The 18,636-nt window shown below is 42.5% G+C and overlaps 1 protein-coding gene across 6 annotated transcripts in view; it reads right to left on the bottom strand.

The window, feature by feature from the left end:
• LOC118025817 (cat eye syndrome critical region protein 2) overlaps window positions 1–17,319 on the bottom strand; it is a 171,008-nt gene extending 153,689 nt beyond the window's left edge. For all 6 annotated transcript variants that reach the window (XM_035028552.1, XM_035028553.1, XM_035028556.1 and 3 more), the window contains exon 1: window positions 16,846–17,319. In XM_035028552.1, the coding sequence (XP_034884443.1) occupies window positions 16,846–16,971 (126 nt within the window). In that variant the 5' untranslated portion in view covers window positions 16,972–17,319. The remainder of the gene's footprint in view (window positions 1–16,845) is intronic.
• Window positions 17,320–18,636: the final 1,317 nt, after the last annotated feature.

The following is an 18,636-nucleotide window of genomic DNA, read 5'->3' as shown; positions in this document are numbered from 1 at the left end:
GTCTTGGGTTTGAACAACGTTGGGCGTACCACTTACTTTATTTTTATTTATTTGAGAGAGAGCGCTCTCGCGCACGTGAGAGCGAGCACAAGGGGGTGAGGGATGGGCAGAGAGAAGCAGGCTCCCTGCTAAGCAGGGAGCCCTACAATGATGCAGGACCCTGGGATCAGAATCTGAGCTGAAGGCAGACACTTAACCGGCTGAGCCACCAGGTTCCCCGTATCACTTTTTTTTTTTTAAAGATTTTATTTATTTGTTTGACACAGAGAGACACAACGAGAGAGGGAACACAAGCAGGGGGAGTGGGAGAAGGAGAAGCAGGCTTCCTGCCAAGCAGGGAGCCCGATGCGGGGCTTGATCCCAGGACCCTGGGATCATGACCTGAGCCAAAGGCAGAAGCTTAACGACTGAGCCACCCAGGCGCCCCTCACTTACATTTAAAAAAAAAAGGAATGATGGAACTTGAAAACACCTATTTGGCAACTATGATGTAATCAGTGAGCCAAAGAATCATTCATGGATTAAAATTACTAATGGGTGAAATTCTGATGAAAAACAGGATGTTTACATAGTATTCCCCCCACCACATATGTATTAATTATAAGGGAAAAACAGTAACTTCGCAGTGGTGAGACCTGGCAGATACCATCTTAAACCAAGTGATCAAAATGATAACAACCAGCAACAACGAGACCAACTGGCATCACCATAACTCCTGATATGATGCACAAAGAACACCACACAGTTCTTTAGCATTCCTGCCAAAACCACAGTACCTGAATCTAATCATGAGGGTACATTCAATGAACCCAAACTGAGCAGCAATCAATAAAATGTACTCTTCCCAAAAGGTCAAGGTTATGAAAGACAAGCTTAAAAACCATTCCAGATTAAAGGAGCTTAAAGAGACCCAATAACTAAATGCAATGCATGATCCTAGATTAAAAACCTGAACCACAAAAATAATTTCTAAAATACTATATTAAAAATGTATAATAATAAATAAATTATATATATTAATATTATTGGGTAGGTTGGTAATAGCTGATACATTACCTATAGATCTTATTTAGTATTAATTTCCTGATTCTGATAACTGTACTATGGTTATACGAGAGAATGTAAAGGGGTATCATGTCTGCAACTTACTCTCAGAAAGTGAAGGGGGAAAAATTATTATATGGGTAGCAATAGTGGATGAATGGGTGGATGGATGAATGGATAGAGGAGGAATGGTGGGGAGAAGAGGGAGGTAATAATAGAGCAAATGGGGAACCTGGGTGAAGGGGCTCAGGAATTCTTTGTACTAGTCATACAGCTTTTCTGTAAGTTTGACATTATTTAAAAATTAAAGAATGTTTAAAAAGTGCCAGCCAGTTTTACAGGAGAATGGAAAACCAAAGGTATTGACATACTCTGCACATAATTTAAGTATTAAGAGAAAAAATTGATTTCTCTCACTTCTAAAATGTCTAAAATGTCGTTTTTCCTGGGGCACCTGATGGGCTCAGTAGGTAGAGCATGTGACTCTTGGTTTCAGGGTTGTGAGTTTGAGGCCCATGTTGGATGTAGGGATTACTTAAAAAATAAATTTAAGGGCACCTGGGCATCTGTCTTCAGCTCAGGTCATGATCCCAGGGTCCTGGGATCGAGCTCCACATTGGGCTCCCTGCTTAGCGGGAAGCCTGCTTCTCCCTCTCCTACTCCCTCTGCTTGTGTTCCCTCTCTCGCTGTGTCTCTCTCTGTCAAATAAATAAAATCTTCTAAAAAAAAATAATAAACTTAAAAAAATGTTTAATGTCATTTTTCCTGACTCTATGCTCTCTACAGTTTTGCTTAAGACTCCTTTTTAATGCCATGATATTAACAAAAACTTATTTTCACCTACTTCCAACAGGCCCCTAAAGAACCTGCACTGGCTATCAGTTTTCCTCTCTCATCAACACTACCATTCAGTTCCTTTACCAATAAAGTCCTTGGCATTTTACTGAAGTCGAGCTTTCTGGGTTCAGTTCTGGGTTCTGCCACCTGCTGACTATGTGACCTTGAACAAATCACTTCAGGTCTGTGTGCCTCCGTTTCTTCATCTACAGGGTGAGATAAAGGTGATGTCTACCTCATGGGGGAATTAAAAATAGATAAATACAACTTAATAGCAAAAAAATGAACAATCTGATTTAAAAATGGGCATAGGATGAAAGTAGACATTTTTCTAAAGACACACAAATGGCCAACAAGTACATGAAAAGATGCTCAACATCACTAATCATCAGGGAAATGAAAATCAAAACTATAATAAGATGTTACCTGATACCTGTTAGAATGGCTATCATCAAAAAGACAAGAAATAACAAGTATTAGCAAGGATGTGGAAAAAAGAAAACCTTTTTGCACTGTTAGTGGTAATGTAAATTAGTCCAGCCACTACGTAAAACAGTATGGAGGTTCCTCAAACAATTAAAAATGGAACTACTGCATGATCCAGCAATTCCACTTCTGAGTATATCCAAAGGAAATGAAAACACTATCTTGAAAAAAATATCTGCACCCCATGTTCACTGCAGCATTATTCACAATAGCCAAGGCCTGGAAGCCATCTAAGGGTCCATCAATGAATGAATAAAGAAAATGTGCTGTACACATACTATGAGAATATTATTCTGCAATTTAAAAAAAAAAAAAAAAAAGAAGGATCTTGCCATTTGGAAGAACATGGGATAGACCTTGAGGGCATTATGCTCGGTGAAATAAGTCAGACAGAGAAAGACAAATAGTGTATGATCTCATTTATGTGTGAAATCTTAAAAAAAAATAAAAACAAAAACTCCACCAAACTCACAGATACAGAGAACAGATTGGTGGTTGCTAGAGGCAGAGTAGGGGGTGGCAATATGGTAGTCAAAAGGTACAAATTTCCAATTATAAAATAAATAAGTCCTGGGGATCTTATGTATAGCATGGTGACCACAGTATACAATACTGTACTGTATATCTGAAAGTTGATAAGAGGTTGTTTTTTTTTTTTTTTAATAGGCTCCATGCCCAATGTGGGACTTGAACTCATCAACCTGAGATCAAGAGCCACATGCTCTACTGAGTCAGCCAGGCCCCCCTAAGAGACTAGGTCTTTAAAGTTCTCATCACAAGAAAAAAAATCTGTAACTATATGTGGTGATAGATATTAACTAGACCTATTGTGATGATCACATCATAATATATACAGTATCAAATCATTATGTTGTATACCTAAAAGTAATTATGTTATATGTCCATTATATCTCAATTTTTAAAAATGATGCATGAGAAACACCTGAAGCATGCCTAGAGCACCCACTGTGGGCACCAAATTCATGTTAGCTTTTATCATAAAATAGATTAAAAAATGACTGAAGAAAACTCAAAACTTATGACTTCAAATAGGAAGTAATAACAAAAGTCTAAGGCGCCTGGGTGGCTCAGTCAGTTAAGCGTCTGCCTTCAGCTTAGGTCAGGATCCCAGAGTCCTGGGATAGAGTCCCACATGGGGCTTCCTGCTCAGCGGGGAGTCTGTTTCTCCCTGTGCCGCTCATCCTGCTCTTTTGCTCTTGCTCGCTAGCTCAAATAAATAAATATTTTTTTAAAAAGTAGTAACAAAACTCTAATGATTAAAAACACTAATCCTGGGGTGCCTGGCTTTCTCAGTCAGAAGTGCTTGTGACTCCTGATCTCAGGGTCATGAGTTCGAGCCCCAAGTTGGGTGGGTTTTGTTTATTTATTTATTAAAAAATAAATAAATAAACAAAAATTTAAAAAATAAAAACACTAATCTCATCTTGGGGGAAAAAATTTCTGTTCATGATTATGATAAAAAAACAACTAAAAATAACCTCAATGCCCCACAGAAGACTGGTTAAATAGATGAGAGTGCCAATACGTTGAAGCCAGTAAAAGTCATGTAGGAACTGAAAGTAATATTAATATATGTAATATTATTAACTAATATTAATTAATGTTAGTATTAACTAATATGTAATATTATTAACTAAATAAAACAGGATCCTGTTGAGTATGTAAAAGTATGATCCTACCTTTATAAATATTTAATGTCCGCACATAAAGAGAAGTAAGGAAGGTGTCAGGTTCTTTGGGGGGTAAGGAACGCAGACTCCCTCAGAAGCTTGGGGGTTTCTACAGGATATATACCAATGTATGGAGCTGGAAACTTCAGGTTAATTCCTCTAATGCTGGGTCTCTGGCAGTTTCTGCTCTCTCATATGCAAGATTTTTTTGGCTTGCGTCATGGCTTCTCACGGTGACCTTTTAGCTTCTTTTCCACACTAACTCGATAATCCTTGTATTTCCTAGGTTACACTCTCAAGAACAGTTATTTGACTGAACCACTTCATCTTTTCTTGCAAGATGTGTTAGATTACTAGCCAGGATATAGATTTACTTGACCCAGGAGGAGGGAGAACTGCCAGATATCCTCCAAAATTTTTTGTAGAGCCAGTGGGGAGATAAAAACAAAAAATGCCTTCAGTTGTACTGTAACTTCCACTGGATATGGGGAATGTGTTAGTAGAACACTTATCATTAATACTTGTCTTATTTGTAAATAAATGCCCATTTCAAAAGGATCAGAGAGTCGCATTAAGCATCAGTCTTACAGATCATTAAATACTTAACAAAAGAGAAAAACTAAAAACTGAAGTATTCCAAACAATCAATAGTTAAGCAAGAGTAAATCTAAAATTCTAAAGATAAAAAGGGTATATTTCTGTGTCTGAATTTTTATTTTACTAAACAGGAAGCTAAAACACTGAGCAACTGACAATCTTAGGGTGGGGTAACTACCAGCCCCCTCCCAATAATCAGAGAGAGAGGATTGCTGGTATAAAACATGGAGTAGAATTTGGAAACAGGCTGGCTTTTCTTTAAAAAAAAAAAGGTTCTACAATTGATTCCCTGGGTACAACATTAAAATGTTAACCATTAAGAACTAAGATTTCTTTTTGTGATGGTTATATATTATTTGTTTATTTTTTTTTATTAACACATAATGTAGGTTATATATAATCTTGAAAAACCTTTTTAAAGTTCCTTCTTTTCCACCAGTCTCTTAAGCTTCCTATAGAACTCTCTACCTCTCTCATTCCAGGAGAATGCAGTTTTAGCCTCTCTTCCTCTTTCAGGCTTCTCTGAAGTCATCTTTGACCTCTTCAAATCACCAACTCAATGGCTGTTTTCAATTGTAATTTTCCTGTACTTATCTGCATCACTCAGCAATGCAGACCTTGGAGCTGCAGAATCCATCCTGTGACCGTGGGGAGCACCACTGCTCAACTGCTAAACTATACTCTTAAGAGCTGCCATATCTGCCAGGAACCACATTCCTCCAGATTATGTTACAGGCTGGTCCAAAGCGTTTTAAGTTGCTGTTAGTACGACATTCTTTACTTGCAGCCAAAAACATCCTTAACTGATTCAACCTTCTTTATGCATCCAACATTATTGATCATCTAGTCCTACCTGTTCTTCAATAATGCCAGTGATAAATGTCCTTTCCTATTACCACTACCTTTAGCATTTCACACTCATTCCACTCCAATAGTTAAACTAGTCTTTCTTCCTTCACTCTGTTCTATCCCAGCTTCCAATACCAGATTTAATCTAAAACATTTAGTACACAGGACATTCTTAGTCTAAAATTTTGTTGTCGTTCTTGTCTTAAGCTTCAATGCCAGTGAGCCTGGTATTCAAGGCTTGCTTCAATGTCTGGCCTACTATTTCTCAACCTCATTTTTTATTAGCTCTCTATAAGAAAAGAACTCTCTGATCTAAGTAGATTTTCTGACCTACTCAGTATTAACCTCCAAATTCTGCCTTCTCCAGGAAGCATTTCGTTCATGATCACTGCCTGCCCCTGAATTCCTACAGAAGTCATACAATCTATAACTCTGGCACATAACGTATGTTTTACACTATCATTGCTACCCAGCCACCTTTTTTTAATGTACTGTAATTCCCGAGGGCAGCAGAAGAGCAATCTTGTCACATACCTCTGCAACCCTAATATTAATAATAAAAACAAAAGAGAGACTGATTGGGATTTGAGATTTTCCTCTTCCTTTTAATTCCACTATTACCTGAAAGAGTTGCAGATTATAGAAATACACATAAAGTTATGAGGATGGGCTCCATCACTGAAAGTGATGAAAATCTAGGGTTATGAGAACACAAGTATCCTCACCATCAATTAGAACATCCCGCTCCCAATCCCCAATGCCCTGTAAGGAGGCCTGCTTTAACACCACAGTGGAAAATGAGGGGAGAAAAGTCTTTCAGAAACAACGTGGGGAAAAAAAATTCAAAGTCAGACCCCTGATGTCAACAGGTGAAATTTTTCTTTAAATCACCTTTCCCCCATATAACAGTGTCTCCTGAACAAAGAACTTCAAGACACTGATTATAAAAATTGTCTCCCACACCTAAAATAATCTGCAAACACAACTTTCAGGGAGAAAGAAGAGACACAATAGGGAATTGGGGAGAGAAAAGATTTGCTAAAGAAGTAGATCTGTTAATTTAACACATTTTCTGTCAAGCAAATCAACTATCCTTAGGACCATTGTTGCTTAAACAATGAACACTCAGGGAAGGGGTGTTCATTAAAAGGAACTGGTCAGGAAAAAAAAACACTCTTAGAACCAACCAGACTGCTTAACAGCATTCGCAATTTTAAGAACTTATTTCATTCTTAGGAATTATTAATTGGAGGTGATTTAAAGGTTCAACATTAAAAACATGAAGTGGTTAGTGCAATTGTGACCCTAACACTTCCTCTATTTTCATTAATTTTTAGAGGTTATGGGTGGGGGGAGGGGCACAAAAGGATGCATACAGTCTGCTATGACAACCATTCACACATTTAATTCAGGTGGCCACATGCCTCGGTGACATATTGCTAAGTCAGGCAGTTACTCTAGCAAACCCACTCTTGGGAAAAAGTAGAACACTGCTCCTAAGGAGTGTGGGCTGTAGAATCAAAGCTAAAAGCTGACCATTATAGTATGAAACGTAGAACATGACATTGCTTAAAGCCAACCAAATCATAAAGGTCACATGAGGTCAGGGACTTTAAACAGGAGAACAAAATACTGTATTTCATATATTTTTACATAAACCATATTCCATTTTAAAGGGTTGTGTGAGTAATAATGTGCAAAACAGAGCATGTAACAGAATTATTCTGAGGGGTCATTCGCCCTCCTGAAGGAGAAAACTGCTTTTGGCTGCAAAAGTGATTGACTTCACCCAACTTATTTATACAGATTCTGGAATTTAATACCCTGATTCAGGCCAGAAATTCCATCTTCCTCCACCACAGCCCAAAACAAACCTAGGACATCAGTAGACTAGCACAACAATGGAGTAGGGGAGAAAAAAAGTGTGGTCAGGCCTTAGCTCCTAGTCAAGAAAGATAAAGAACAAAAAAGAAGGTGCTGAATACCTGTAGGACCAAATACCCCAAGATGGCAAAGATGGACGCTGGGACGGACACTCAACTTAAAAGACACCTTTGGATGCCACAGACAATTGACACCATCTCCCTTAAGTTCCACAGTCTCTTTCTTCCAAGAAGTTTAATCTCTAAGTCACCATCACAATACAATTTTTTTTCCAAACCAAAATGAAAACCTACTTGGTCCATAAACTATTTTGCCATACTTGCCTACAAAGAAAATCCAATGGGAGAAATCATGAAAAATACTTAAGAGCGAACTCAAGAAAGGTTCAGTGATGGCTGTGTTCTAAGGTGAAAATTCTGATGGAATAATAAACTTTATATAACCATATACCCATATGTCTCAGATATGTAAGCGTACGCATGTGCACACACACCCCCCTTCAACTTAGGTCTCACTGAACTTTTGACCTGGTCATAACTAACCACCCCACGGCCCATACTCCACCACTGCGCAGGGCTCACTGATATCTGTCAAGAAGAGCCTGTGCCCTGACAGCCAAAGGCAGTGCAGAAGCCAGCCTGAGGCTATAACACAACACCCCTCTTCCCCAACAGTGCCAGGCAGCCAGGCCTTGACTAAGGGAGGCCTTTCAGGGATCCAGTTAATCCCACAACACCCTCTCTACTGCCCCCAAACCACTTCTTCCCTCAAATGACTCCCCGGGATAGAAAAATATTAACAAAACATCTGCTTTCCAGTTTTCTGACATGCGCGATTACTACTGACATGCCCATCTGCGAGCAACTTTAACTTCCTTTAAGTTTTATAAACAAATATACTAAAGGTTTGCATTTAAGAAAAAAAATTACTATCAGAAGGAAAAACTCATCTTCACAGTGTCCCTTTTATACGATGACCAACTGCAGTGTTCCCCCCCCTTATACCTTAAAGCAGTAAATCTCAAATGGAGGTGATCTTTGGGGCCCCCCAGGAGGTATTTGGCAATGTCAGGAGATAATTTTATTTGTCATGACTAGGGATGCTACTGGCCCGTAGAGGGTAGAGGCCAGAGATGCTTCTAGACAGCTTAAAATGTGACAGCTTTTCCACAACAAAGACTTATCTGATCCAAAATACAAATAGTGCTGAGGCTTTTAAGAAACCCCACGCCTTAAAAGAAAACCAAAGAATCCTGAGCTCAATATTATCATCTAACAATTTTTTCTCAATTATAAGAATTACTCAAAGACTTTTCCCAAGTTTTCCAATATAAATTAATACAGGTTAGAGAATAATGTAAAGAAGGTGTAATAAAAGCATCCAAGGAACAGCATCTATTGAAATATGAAAATACAGGGGCGCCTGGGTGGCTCAGTCGTTAAGCATCTGCCTTCGGCTCAGGTCATGATCCCAGGGTCCTGGGGTCGAACCCCGCCTTGGCTCCTGCTCGGCGGGAAGCCTGCTTCTTCCTCTCCCACTCCCCGTTTGTGTTTCTTCTCTCGCTGTCTCTCTCTCTCTCTCTTTCTGCCAAATAAATAAATAAATAAATAAAATCTTAAAAAAAAAACAAAGAAAGGTAACATGGCTTTCTAAAAAGATTGCAATACCAAAAGAGAAGAAAGCCACATGCCTGAAGCTATAACTGGGTTTCATTCAAAGTATGAATGATGTTAAATATAAGTAAAGAAACAAAAAGTGAAGGGAAAATAACCCGAGACCTTTCCTCCAAAATTCCTCACAGTCTCAAAATACAAAATCTTAGCTCAATATGAGGACCTTGGAGGTAGTGAAAATTATCAATCAAGTCCTAAAATCTACCTTCAAAGTAGTTGTCTGCAGACAAGATTTCCACAGAAAAACAAATTCATATAATGCACAAACACATCAAGTATGGATTTGCACCTTTCATCTGGTACAAAATTAATCTGTAAAACATGTATCCTAATACAGGTCACAACCTTGACCCTAATAAGAGAGGTCAATGACTTTCTGAATCAATTAATAGTGCTATGCATGCTGAAAACTATTCCTAGAATGACAGAACTTAAGACCTAGGAAAATCTAAGAATCATCTAGTCTAAAATTCCCATTTATGTATGGGACAAACCAAAAATCTGCCTAGGATCACAACTCAAGTTAATGACAGAGGCGGGCCCACAATCCAGGTTTCTGACTTTCTGCTTGATTCCTTTTGAAAATATGTTCAATCACACCAACTAGATCTAAAACCATACAGTTAGAAGCTGCACAGCCTGTCCCCTTGGCTCTGTCCACACTGAATTTTTACCTAAACCAGCCTTTGCACCTGCAGTTTTCCAGCATTCTGCTAATGTTCCTCATTCATACTCCTAACACACAGCAAGAACCCAGCACCAAGCCTCTCCTGATCAAAGGGCAGACAGTCCGTTGTACCAAATGGTGCCAAGGTGTATTTTAGGCTATCCTAACTATGTTCCAGAAAATTAAGCAACACTGAACTGAACTTCCGTCATAAAGCAAGCCAGATGGTAACATAGGCTGTCCTTCAGAGATGAGAGAGTATTGCCCTTTCTATGACTGTGGAAGCTCCCAACTACCCCTCTGAAGGTTCATATGGTTGGCAATTCTAGAGAGAGAGAAATTTTTAAGTGATCTCATGCCCAACGTGGGGCTGAACTCACATCCCTGAGATAAAGAGTCGCATGGTCTACTGACTGAGCCAGCTAGGCACCCCTCACTTCTGGAGACATATATATGATAATGTTCTCTGAGAGAACATTCTCCCCTTTCAGGATTTCAAACTGCATAAAGATTTGCCCCTCTGTAATTCACATCTGTGCTTGGGCTTTACCCCTAGGAGAAGGAACAGATCTTGAATTTTTACAAAATATTTATCATCTGGTATCTTACATTAAATAGAATAGCATCACAAACTACTAATTTTTTTCTTTTAATTTTTATTGTTATGTTAATCACCATACATTACATCATTAGTTTTTGATGTAGTGTTCCATGATACATTGTTTGTGTATAACACCCAGTGCTCGATGCAGAACATGCCCTCTTTAATACCCATCACCAGGCTAACCCATCCTCCCACCCCCCTCCCCTCTGGGACAAACTACTAATTTTTATCATTTTAAATCACTATCTCCTTCAGTCCTGCTCAAATGCCATCTTCTCAGTGAGGCCATACCTAACCAGCCTATTTTAAATGACAACAACCCACCCCCTCAATTGGGCCTCCCTAGGCCTCCACACTGCTTTGTTTCTTAATATCCTCTGACATACGACCATTTCGAACTCATTTACTGTCTGCTTCCTTCCACTGAAAACAGAGCAGATAGTTTTGTGTTATATTCACATCTGTACCTCCATTACCTAATACATTGTGCTTAGAACATAGTGGATGCTCAATAAATACTTGCTAAAAGAAAGGGAATCAGGGTGCCTGGGTGGCTCAGTCAGTTAAGTGTCTGCCTTTGGCTCAGGTCATGATCCCAGGGTCCCAGGATCGAGTCCGACGTCGGGTTCCCTGCTCAGCAGGGAGCCTGTTTCTCTCTCTACCGCTCCCCCTGCTTGTGCTTTCTCTCTCTTTCAAATAAATAAATAAATCTTAAAAAAAAAAAAAAGGAAAGAAAGAGGCACCTGGGTGGCTGGGTCGTTAAGCGTCTGCCTTCGGCTCAGGTCATGATCCCAGGGTCCTGGGATAGAGCCCCACATCGGGCTCCCTGCTCAGCGGGAAGCCTGCTTCTCCCTCTCCCACTCCCCCTGATTGTGTTCCTTCTCTCGCTGTGTCTCTCTGTGTCAAATAAATAAATAAAATCTTTAAAAAAAAATTAAAGAAAGAAAGAAAGGAAGGAAGAAAGAAAGAAAAATGGAATCATGAACTTGACTGTACTTAGTTCAGCAGAAGTTTTAAAAGGGGGACACTGGGTGGCTCAGTTAAGCATCTGCCTTCGGCTCAGGTCATGATCCTGGAGTCCCGGGATCGAGTCCCGCATCGGGCTCCCTGCTCGGCGCGGAGTCTGCTTCTCCCTCTGACCTTCCCCCCTCTCATGTGCTCTCTCTCATTCTCTCTCTCTCAAATAAATTAATAAAATCTTAAAAAAAATAAAATAAATATCAAAGAACTCAAAATTTACACTATGGAGGCTTGGCCATTACTTACAGGTCTAGTCCTTCGTTTTAGATAATGAAATAGGAACAGTGTGATACAATAGTAACAACAAAGAATTTGTTATCAAAGAACCTAAGATCCAGGTGAGAGTCTACCTGTAAGCAACTCAGCCTCTAAATTTCCAATCTCCTCATCTATAAAATGAGGATAATTCCTACCTCATGGTGATGGTTACAGGTAGCTAAGGATTAAATGAGATACTATTTGGGGACAGCTGGCTGGCTCAGTGGTGGAGCATGCGGACTTTTTTTTTTTTTTTTAAGATTTATTCATTTGACAGAGAGAGCACAAGCAGGGGGAGCAGCAGGCAGAGGGAGAGGGAGAAGCAGGCTCCCCACATTTGGAAAATGTACCAAGTACTGTGCAAATGTCATTTATCATCAGGCTATTCCGACCTGTCCAAGGTCACAGAGCTAGTTAGTGGCGCAATTAGAGTAAGAATTCAAGTTTCCTAACTCCTAGTCCAGTGCATTTTGTGTCATAAATCTAGGCTTCTGGTTCCCCTATTCAAGGTCAACTTATTCTTTCATCTAGTTCAGGCTTTTCAACCTTTGTACGGTTGGGGACCTCTTTCAGAATTCTATGAAAACAACGGTCCCCTCTCTTCCAGCAAAGTGCATATATGCACACCAACACAAAATCTCCAATAGCACATTCCTATAGCCCATCCACAGGCCCAGGCTCCAGAACGGCTGATATGACTGATGCACTAATAAGTTACTCTCAGCAATTCTTGTTTCTTGTTTTCATGCAATAATTTATGCCTTGGGGCGCCTGAATGGCTCAGTCAGTAGAGCATGGGGCTCTTGATCTCGAGGATGTAAGTTCGAGCCCTATGTCGGGTACAGAGGTTACTTAAAAAAATAAAAATTTATGCCTTGGTGACCTTGATAAAGGGACCGGATCCAAGGAAACACCAAGAGTGGAATTCAGGAATCTGAATTAAAGATACTGCCCCTAGACCATCATGCCCATTACGTGAGAGACTTTACGTACATACAACCACAACCAGGAAGGAGATCCAAGGCAGGTGGTAAAGGATTCAGTACTCAACAGCAAGAAGCTCAGGGAAAAAAGTAGACACGACAATCAGATTATTTTTACCACGCTGCTAATACACAAACTACCATGACCATTTTCAAAGAGCCACCTAGAGGCACCAGTCTCTTCTCTAGAGGAAAATATTCCCAAAATGTTTGTGACAGGATTTCTACCCAGAACGTCACACCCATCATGAATAACTCCAGACCAGATTGTTCAAAATTATTCTACACTCCCTCCCCTTACTTTGATCAAGACACTACATTCACTGTAAGGAGCACCTGATAAGGGGGGAAAAAATCAGCATTAAATCTTTACAGAGGCCAATTCACCATTCTTCATTTCTCAAATTGGGAAAAAACTTAACCAGCCTAACCCACTGGAATGTTAAACAATTATAAAATACTTGATTTAAATGAAATGGTTCTGAAATATTAACAGATAATCTTCTGACGCAAAGGAGGCGAGTTATGAGCTTCTTTAGTAATCTCCCAGTTGGAAGTTAAGCACCTAGTTGAGTAGGGGCGCTTAATAATACCAACCAATGAATTCAGTATCATTAACCTACTGTTGTCCAGCTTTACTTCAATCTCCTCATCTAAAATAAAAACAGTACCTAATCTAAGGCACAAATACAGTGTGAGCATATTTGGGAATTTCTAAATATGTTAACAGTTAATAGTTTTTATCCCTGAGTGGAGGGATACAATGTTAACAGTTAACAGCTTTTATCTCTTAGTGGTGGAATTATGGGTGATTTTAATTCTCTTACCTACACTGTGCTATAATTTTCAAGGTTTATATAACATCGGTATTATTTTTCAAACCAGTAATTCTGAACTTAAAGCATTATCTACACATTCACAGATTTTCCATCTGATGATTACAGAATCCCTAAAGAAATCCTGTACATTCAAGGTTGATTAACAGAATAAAAAGTTTTCTTACAAGCAAAAATAAAACTATCCATGTTTTGGGGACCAGTTCTGTAAGTGGGAGGTCTTGACCTCTTGCAGAATTGCAGCATGAATCCTCCCAGCCCTTCATCTACCTAAGAGATTACTTCACTCTAGGTAAGTAGAAGCCAAGTCCTTGAGGATTCCACTTCCTAAATTTTCTAAAAATCCATGAGTTCAGTTTGGTGGTCAAGGATAAAACAAGATCTTTCCGTATAGCTGAAAACTGGTTTCCTAAAAAAGCTGATATACAACTTCTACCACTTGGTATTATTCATCATTTTTACCTTTTAAAGTTGCAGTAAATTAAGATGGTGGGAGCCTTTCCAGCTGGCCTCACAAATACAACTCAGCATCAGAATTGGTTTTTTGTTTGTTTTGTTTAAGGAAGGTCTTCTATTGTATCATACACTCGTTAACCAAGGGGTTTTTTCTCAAACTGTCAGGACAATAAACTGTTAGATTAAAAAATCACCTAAGCAAAAAAAAATAAATATATATATATATATACTGGAACGAAAACTGATGCTTTCAGGGGCGCCTGGCTGGCTCAGTCAGTGGACCATGGGACTCTTGATCTAGGTGTTGTGAGTTTGAGCTCCACATTAGGTGTAGAGATTACATACATACATACATATATAAATCTGATGTTTTCAGTGAGTTCTGCACTGTCATGAATCAAATTTGTTAGAAGCCTAAAAAAGACTAATTTTAATTTCTGATAACTATTGAAAACTTTAAGTTACAATTTGCATTAACCATGTCAAAACAAACCTCACTTTGAGAGGATTACCTGGGAACTGCAGAAGTTAAAAAGTCACTATCATTTGTTACCTACCTACTGAACTTCTCCTAATAAAAACAGTATGGATAATTATAAAAATGCGCATATGGAGTCCAAATATTCATTCGTGTTGCATGTATTTCAAATAGCATGCAGTTTAAAAACAGTAGTGTCACTTCCAAGAATCACTCCAATCAAAAGAGAGATCATCTCAAATAGCCCAAATTATTCCCCTGTAACAATGATTTTTCACTTCTGTTATTCCTACAAATTTAACCTCTTTGATCAGCTTACATTTCCTTTAGGAATTATACCAGCTAATACTTAAAAACCACAAGTTTATTTCTTAGATTATAAGACAAGTTAGAGATCTGTAACAATTTAAGGCACAATTAGTTACCTCTATTTTTCCATCAACAAAATGGGAATATATGGATTTTGGAAGATACACTTTTCCACAGTATTTTTAGAATGGGTCCTTAAGCTCTCAACTTGTAATTCAACATCACTCACCTCAATTTTATTATCTTGCAAGGAAGAAAATGGGCTAGGGAGCAAGTTTACCAGCACCCCATATGGGACAGTCACAAGCAACACCTCCCACAACAGCCACCATTTTGAGCAGCAGGACAGAATTAAACTACTCACGATTTTATACCAACTAAAAGAAAACAGTATTATCAGAATAACTGTCAAACATCTCTTGAACTTAAGCATTCCCAAATCTTTCGTTTTTGTGGCCCTTTCTCTTCTTCATCAATAAAAACAGTTATCCTACTAACATTTTTAGTAAAGATCATGCTTGTTACAATTACGTTCAAACTTTGAAAGCAAACGCTATGTGCTATCTAAAATGCCCAAGTTATTACATCTTTCTAAAAACAGAAGCCTACGATTTAACCACATTGTTTTTTCAGGAACTAAGAATCGCCAAAAGCCAGAGAGTGGTCCGACTTTATCAGCCTACATTTTGCTTCATTCTCCCACCGTACCTCTATCTGATCTTTTTATTTTCTCAATTTCACTTAACTCTGCAACAAGAGCAAGTTCCAACACTTCATTCATATGAGAAGCAAATATTTCCGCAAACAACAATGAATCTAAAAATAAAGGTGAGGCAAATAACCTAGGAATAAACGAATTAAAATCAACCCGAAAATGGCAGAAAGTAGGATAGGTGGGGGTGGGGAGGCAACAACAACGATTTGCTCCTCCAAAAGAGTAATTCTTATTTTGATTACTCCATTGGCGAACTCATTGGCAGAACTGAAAAGAAAAACTGACCAACAGTTTCCCTTTTACCTTTGTCCAAGGCAAAAGGTGTTAAGTCCACTACATATATATCGCCAAAGGAGGGCAAGCAATTCAACCTGCCAACCAATCAAATATTTCACACCCCCTTCCAAAAATAAAAATAAAAGAAAGGACGGCGGATGCTGGTTAAGGGCTGGCTGCTCGTCTGGGCCGCCGTCGTGTACATTCCATTCCTCACACTCCCGCCACCATCCCTGCTACTAGGACCCCCGATTTTAGTCCGGTTATCACAAAGCGCCGGGTTTGAAAGCACCTTCGGCCTGGCCAGAAAAGCCATCCCTTTACTCCACGCCCGCCCGGAGGGATAATGGTGGCGAAATCAACTCAAAGAGCTCCCGAGGTCCCCGCATAAAGAGAGCTGTACATTCCGAGAAAAGGCGCTGTTAAAGAATAACGGAGTCCTAAACTTTCCCTCTGCATCCTCGGAGCCCCGAGCATGGGCTGAGCGCCGGGCGGCTCCCCGGAGGAGAGCGCGCCCCCCGAGCCCAGGCCCCCATCTCCGCCGGCCCGAAGTTAACCCAAAGCGCCCCCGAGAGTCGCGGGCCTTCGGCAGTCTGCAAAGTGCGATTCCCCCTCCACGCGCCCGCGGAAGTGGGGGCGAGCCTCTCCCCAGCACGACAGACCCCTCCCCCAACCGGCCGCAGGCCGCCTCCCGGCCCGGTTCGAATTAATCCAGCCCGCACCCCGTCCCCGCCCGGAGCAGCTGGCTCGCCGCTTCAATGGCACCGGGCAGGGAGCGCGCGCACACACTCTCCCCACACACTCAGCCTCCTGCCCGAGAAGTCCCGGGAGAGCCGGCCCGGTCCCACTCGTACAAAAGCGCACTCTCCCCCGCCCTCTCGTCGCCCGCTCCGCCTCGCCCCGGAAGGCGCGGGTGGGCACGGCGGCCACGAGCGAACGTCCCGAGCCCGGACGCCGGCACTTAGCGTCCCCTGCGGAGCCCGGCGGGGCCCCCGCCCGCGCCCCGGCCCTTGAGCGCCTCGTGCCCCCACCTCCGAGCCCTTCCGCTGCCTGCGGACTACCAGCCAAAAGTCTCCGCGTGCCCCCCGCTCCCTCCCGCACGGTGCTCCGGGACTTCCCGAGGGGGCAGGGGAGAAAGGGGCGCAGGGTGCGCCACCTCGCCCGCTCCTCGCGGCCACTCACCTCGATCTCAAAGTCGGGCAGGCGGAACGCGGTGCGAAAGAGCGAGCAGAAGTGTGCGATGGCCGGGACTTCCCACCAGGAGCGGAGCTCGCCCAGCCCGGCCGCGCCGCCCTCCTCCGGGCACATCTCCCAGGCGCGGCGGTGGCGGCCGCCCCGAACCCTAAGCGCGCCTCGGCGGCCCCACGCTGCCCGCGCACCGCTCGCCCGCCCGCCTCAGACTCCCGCCGCGGCGCAGCGCCTCAGTGCCTCAGTTCCTCGGGCGGGGGTGGCGGCGGCGGCGGCGGCTACTCCCGCTGCTGCCGCCGCTCGGCGAATGCATGAGCTGAGGGCGGGCGACCCGGGCGGGGGGCGGCGGCTCGGGGGCCCGAGTTACTGAGGCGGCTGCTGCTTCGGCTGCCGACGGGGTCCGCGCGCTCGCCCCATCCTGCGGCTGCGGCTGCGGCCGCCCCCAGTACCATACAATATAATCATCTCACCGCTGGGGAAAACAGATGGGGCTGGGGGGGGCGGGGGGAGGGAGCCGAACAGAGGGCCTGGGGGAGGGGCCGCCCACGAGGAGGGGGCGGGGCTGCCCTCACCACAACAACAACCCCCGCCCCCACTCCCCACCCCCAGTCCGGACAGCTGCATTGGAAGAGAGGGGGAGGGGAGAGGGAACTGAGCACCCCAAGAAAGAAGAGGAGTGTGACTTGAAAGGAGCGAGGCGCACCCCATGAACTGCCCTGGGACTCACTCCGCTTTCCAGGTGTTTGGGACTGAGGAGTTTAATGACTTGGACCAATGAGGACAATAAGGGTCTCTCCCACCCCCCACTTGGCCTTAGTGGTCGCGTCCTTTTAAAGAGCCCGCTGGGTGGTGCTTTCGGTAGGGGCTAGATCCAGAAACACGCACGTGTAAGAGTTCAGTTATTATTGGTGCTGAGGGTAGCACCGGAGGACCAGTGGGTTGTGCACCCCAGAAATATGAGGCCTGATGAAATAAAGTAATTTCCACCTGTTCTCAAACACTTTTATTCCATCCAAGAACGGCGTTTCAAGGAGCTCTAAAGTGGCTCTTTTCTCCAAGGAAAGAAGGTGGTGGGGCTGGTTAAGCTGGAACCAAGTAGGATGGAGGCTGGAGTGCGGCGGGAAGGGTGGGGTAGGGGGAGGCACCAATCAGCAGCCGTGCGCGAAGAGCGACACCCCCACCCATCCACCCCAGGGAATGGACACGTGTGACCGCCCTAGAGAAGACGAGCTTGGAGCCCTGCAACTGCCCTGGCTGCAGAAAAGCTGCCAGGACGAGGGCGCACAATGTAGTTCGAAAGCTGGGGGGATGGGAAACGGGAGATAGTCTGAGGAGTGTACTCTGGCAGGGGTGGAGATCTGCATGCCAGGCTCAGGGATTGTACTCTATCTAGGAGAGGAGTGTGGAGGCGTGTGCTTTCGAAATACTAAATTATGTAGTACGTTACAATTCTGCTAAGTCCGAAGGAAGAAAAAAACACCTCAAAGACAGACTAGAAGTGTACAAAACCTACAATGAATGCCCAGATAGTTGTATCGGTCACTGCAATTACGTTTTTACTACTGGATTCTTCTCAATCTCTGAGGGCCTTAGCTGGGTTCTGTATCCACCTCTCAGGAAACACTACCCCTGACGTTTCCCCTAAAGTAGTCAAGTACTTACTGAGTGACAGGCACAGTCATAAAGTGTACAGTGGCTAAATCAAAGATCCTCTTCTAAGCCCTGAGCAGTGCAAAATCGGGAGAAAAATCATGAAAGAATTTATGTGATAGATGTTGGAGTGGG

The sequence above is a fragment of the Mirounga leonina genome, unplaced genomic scaffold, assembly GCF_011800145.1.
Source record: "Mirounga leonina isolate KUSES-001 unplaced genomic scaffold, KU_Mleo_1.0 Mir_201, whole genome shotgun sequence".
NCBI lineage: Eukaryota > Metazoa > Chordata > Mammalia > Carnivora > Phocidae > Mirounga > Mirounga leonina.
Note: the sequence above shows the minus strand (reverse complement) of the source record. Positions and strands in the feature narration are given on the sequence as shown.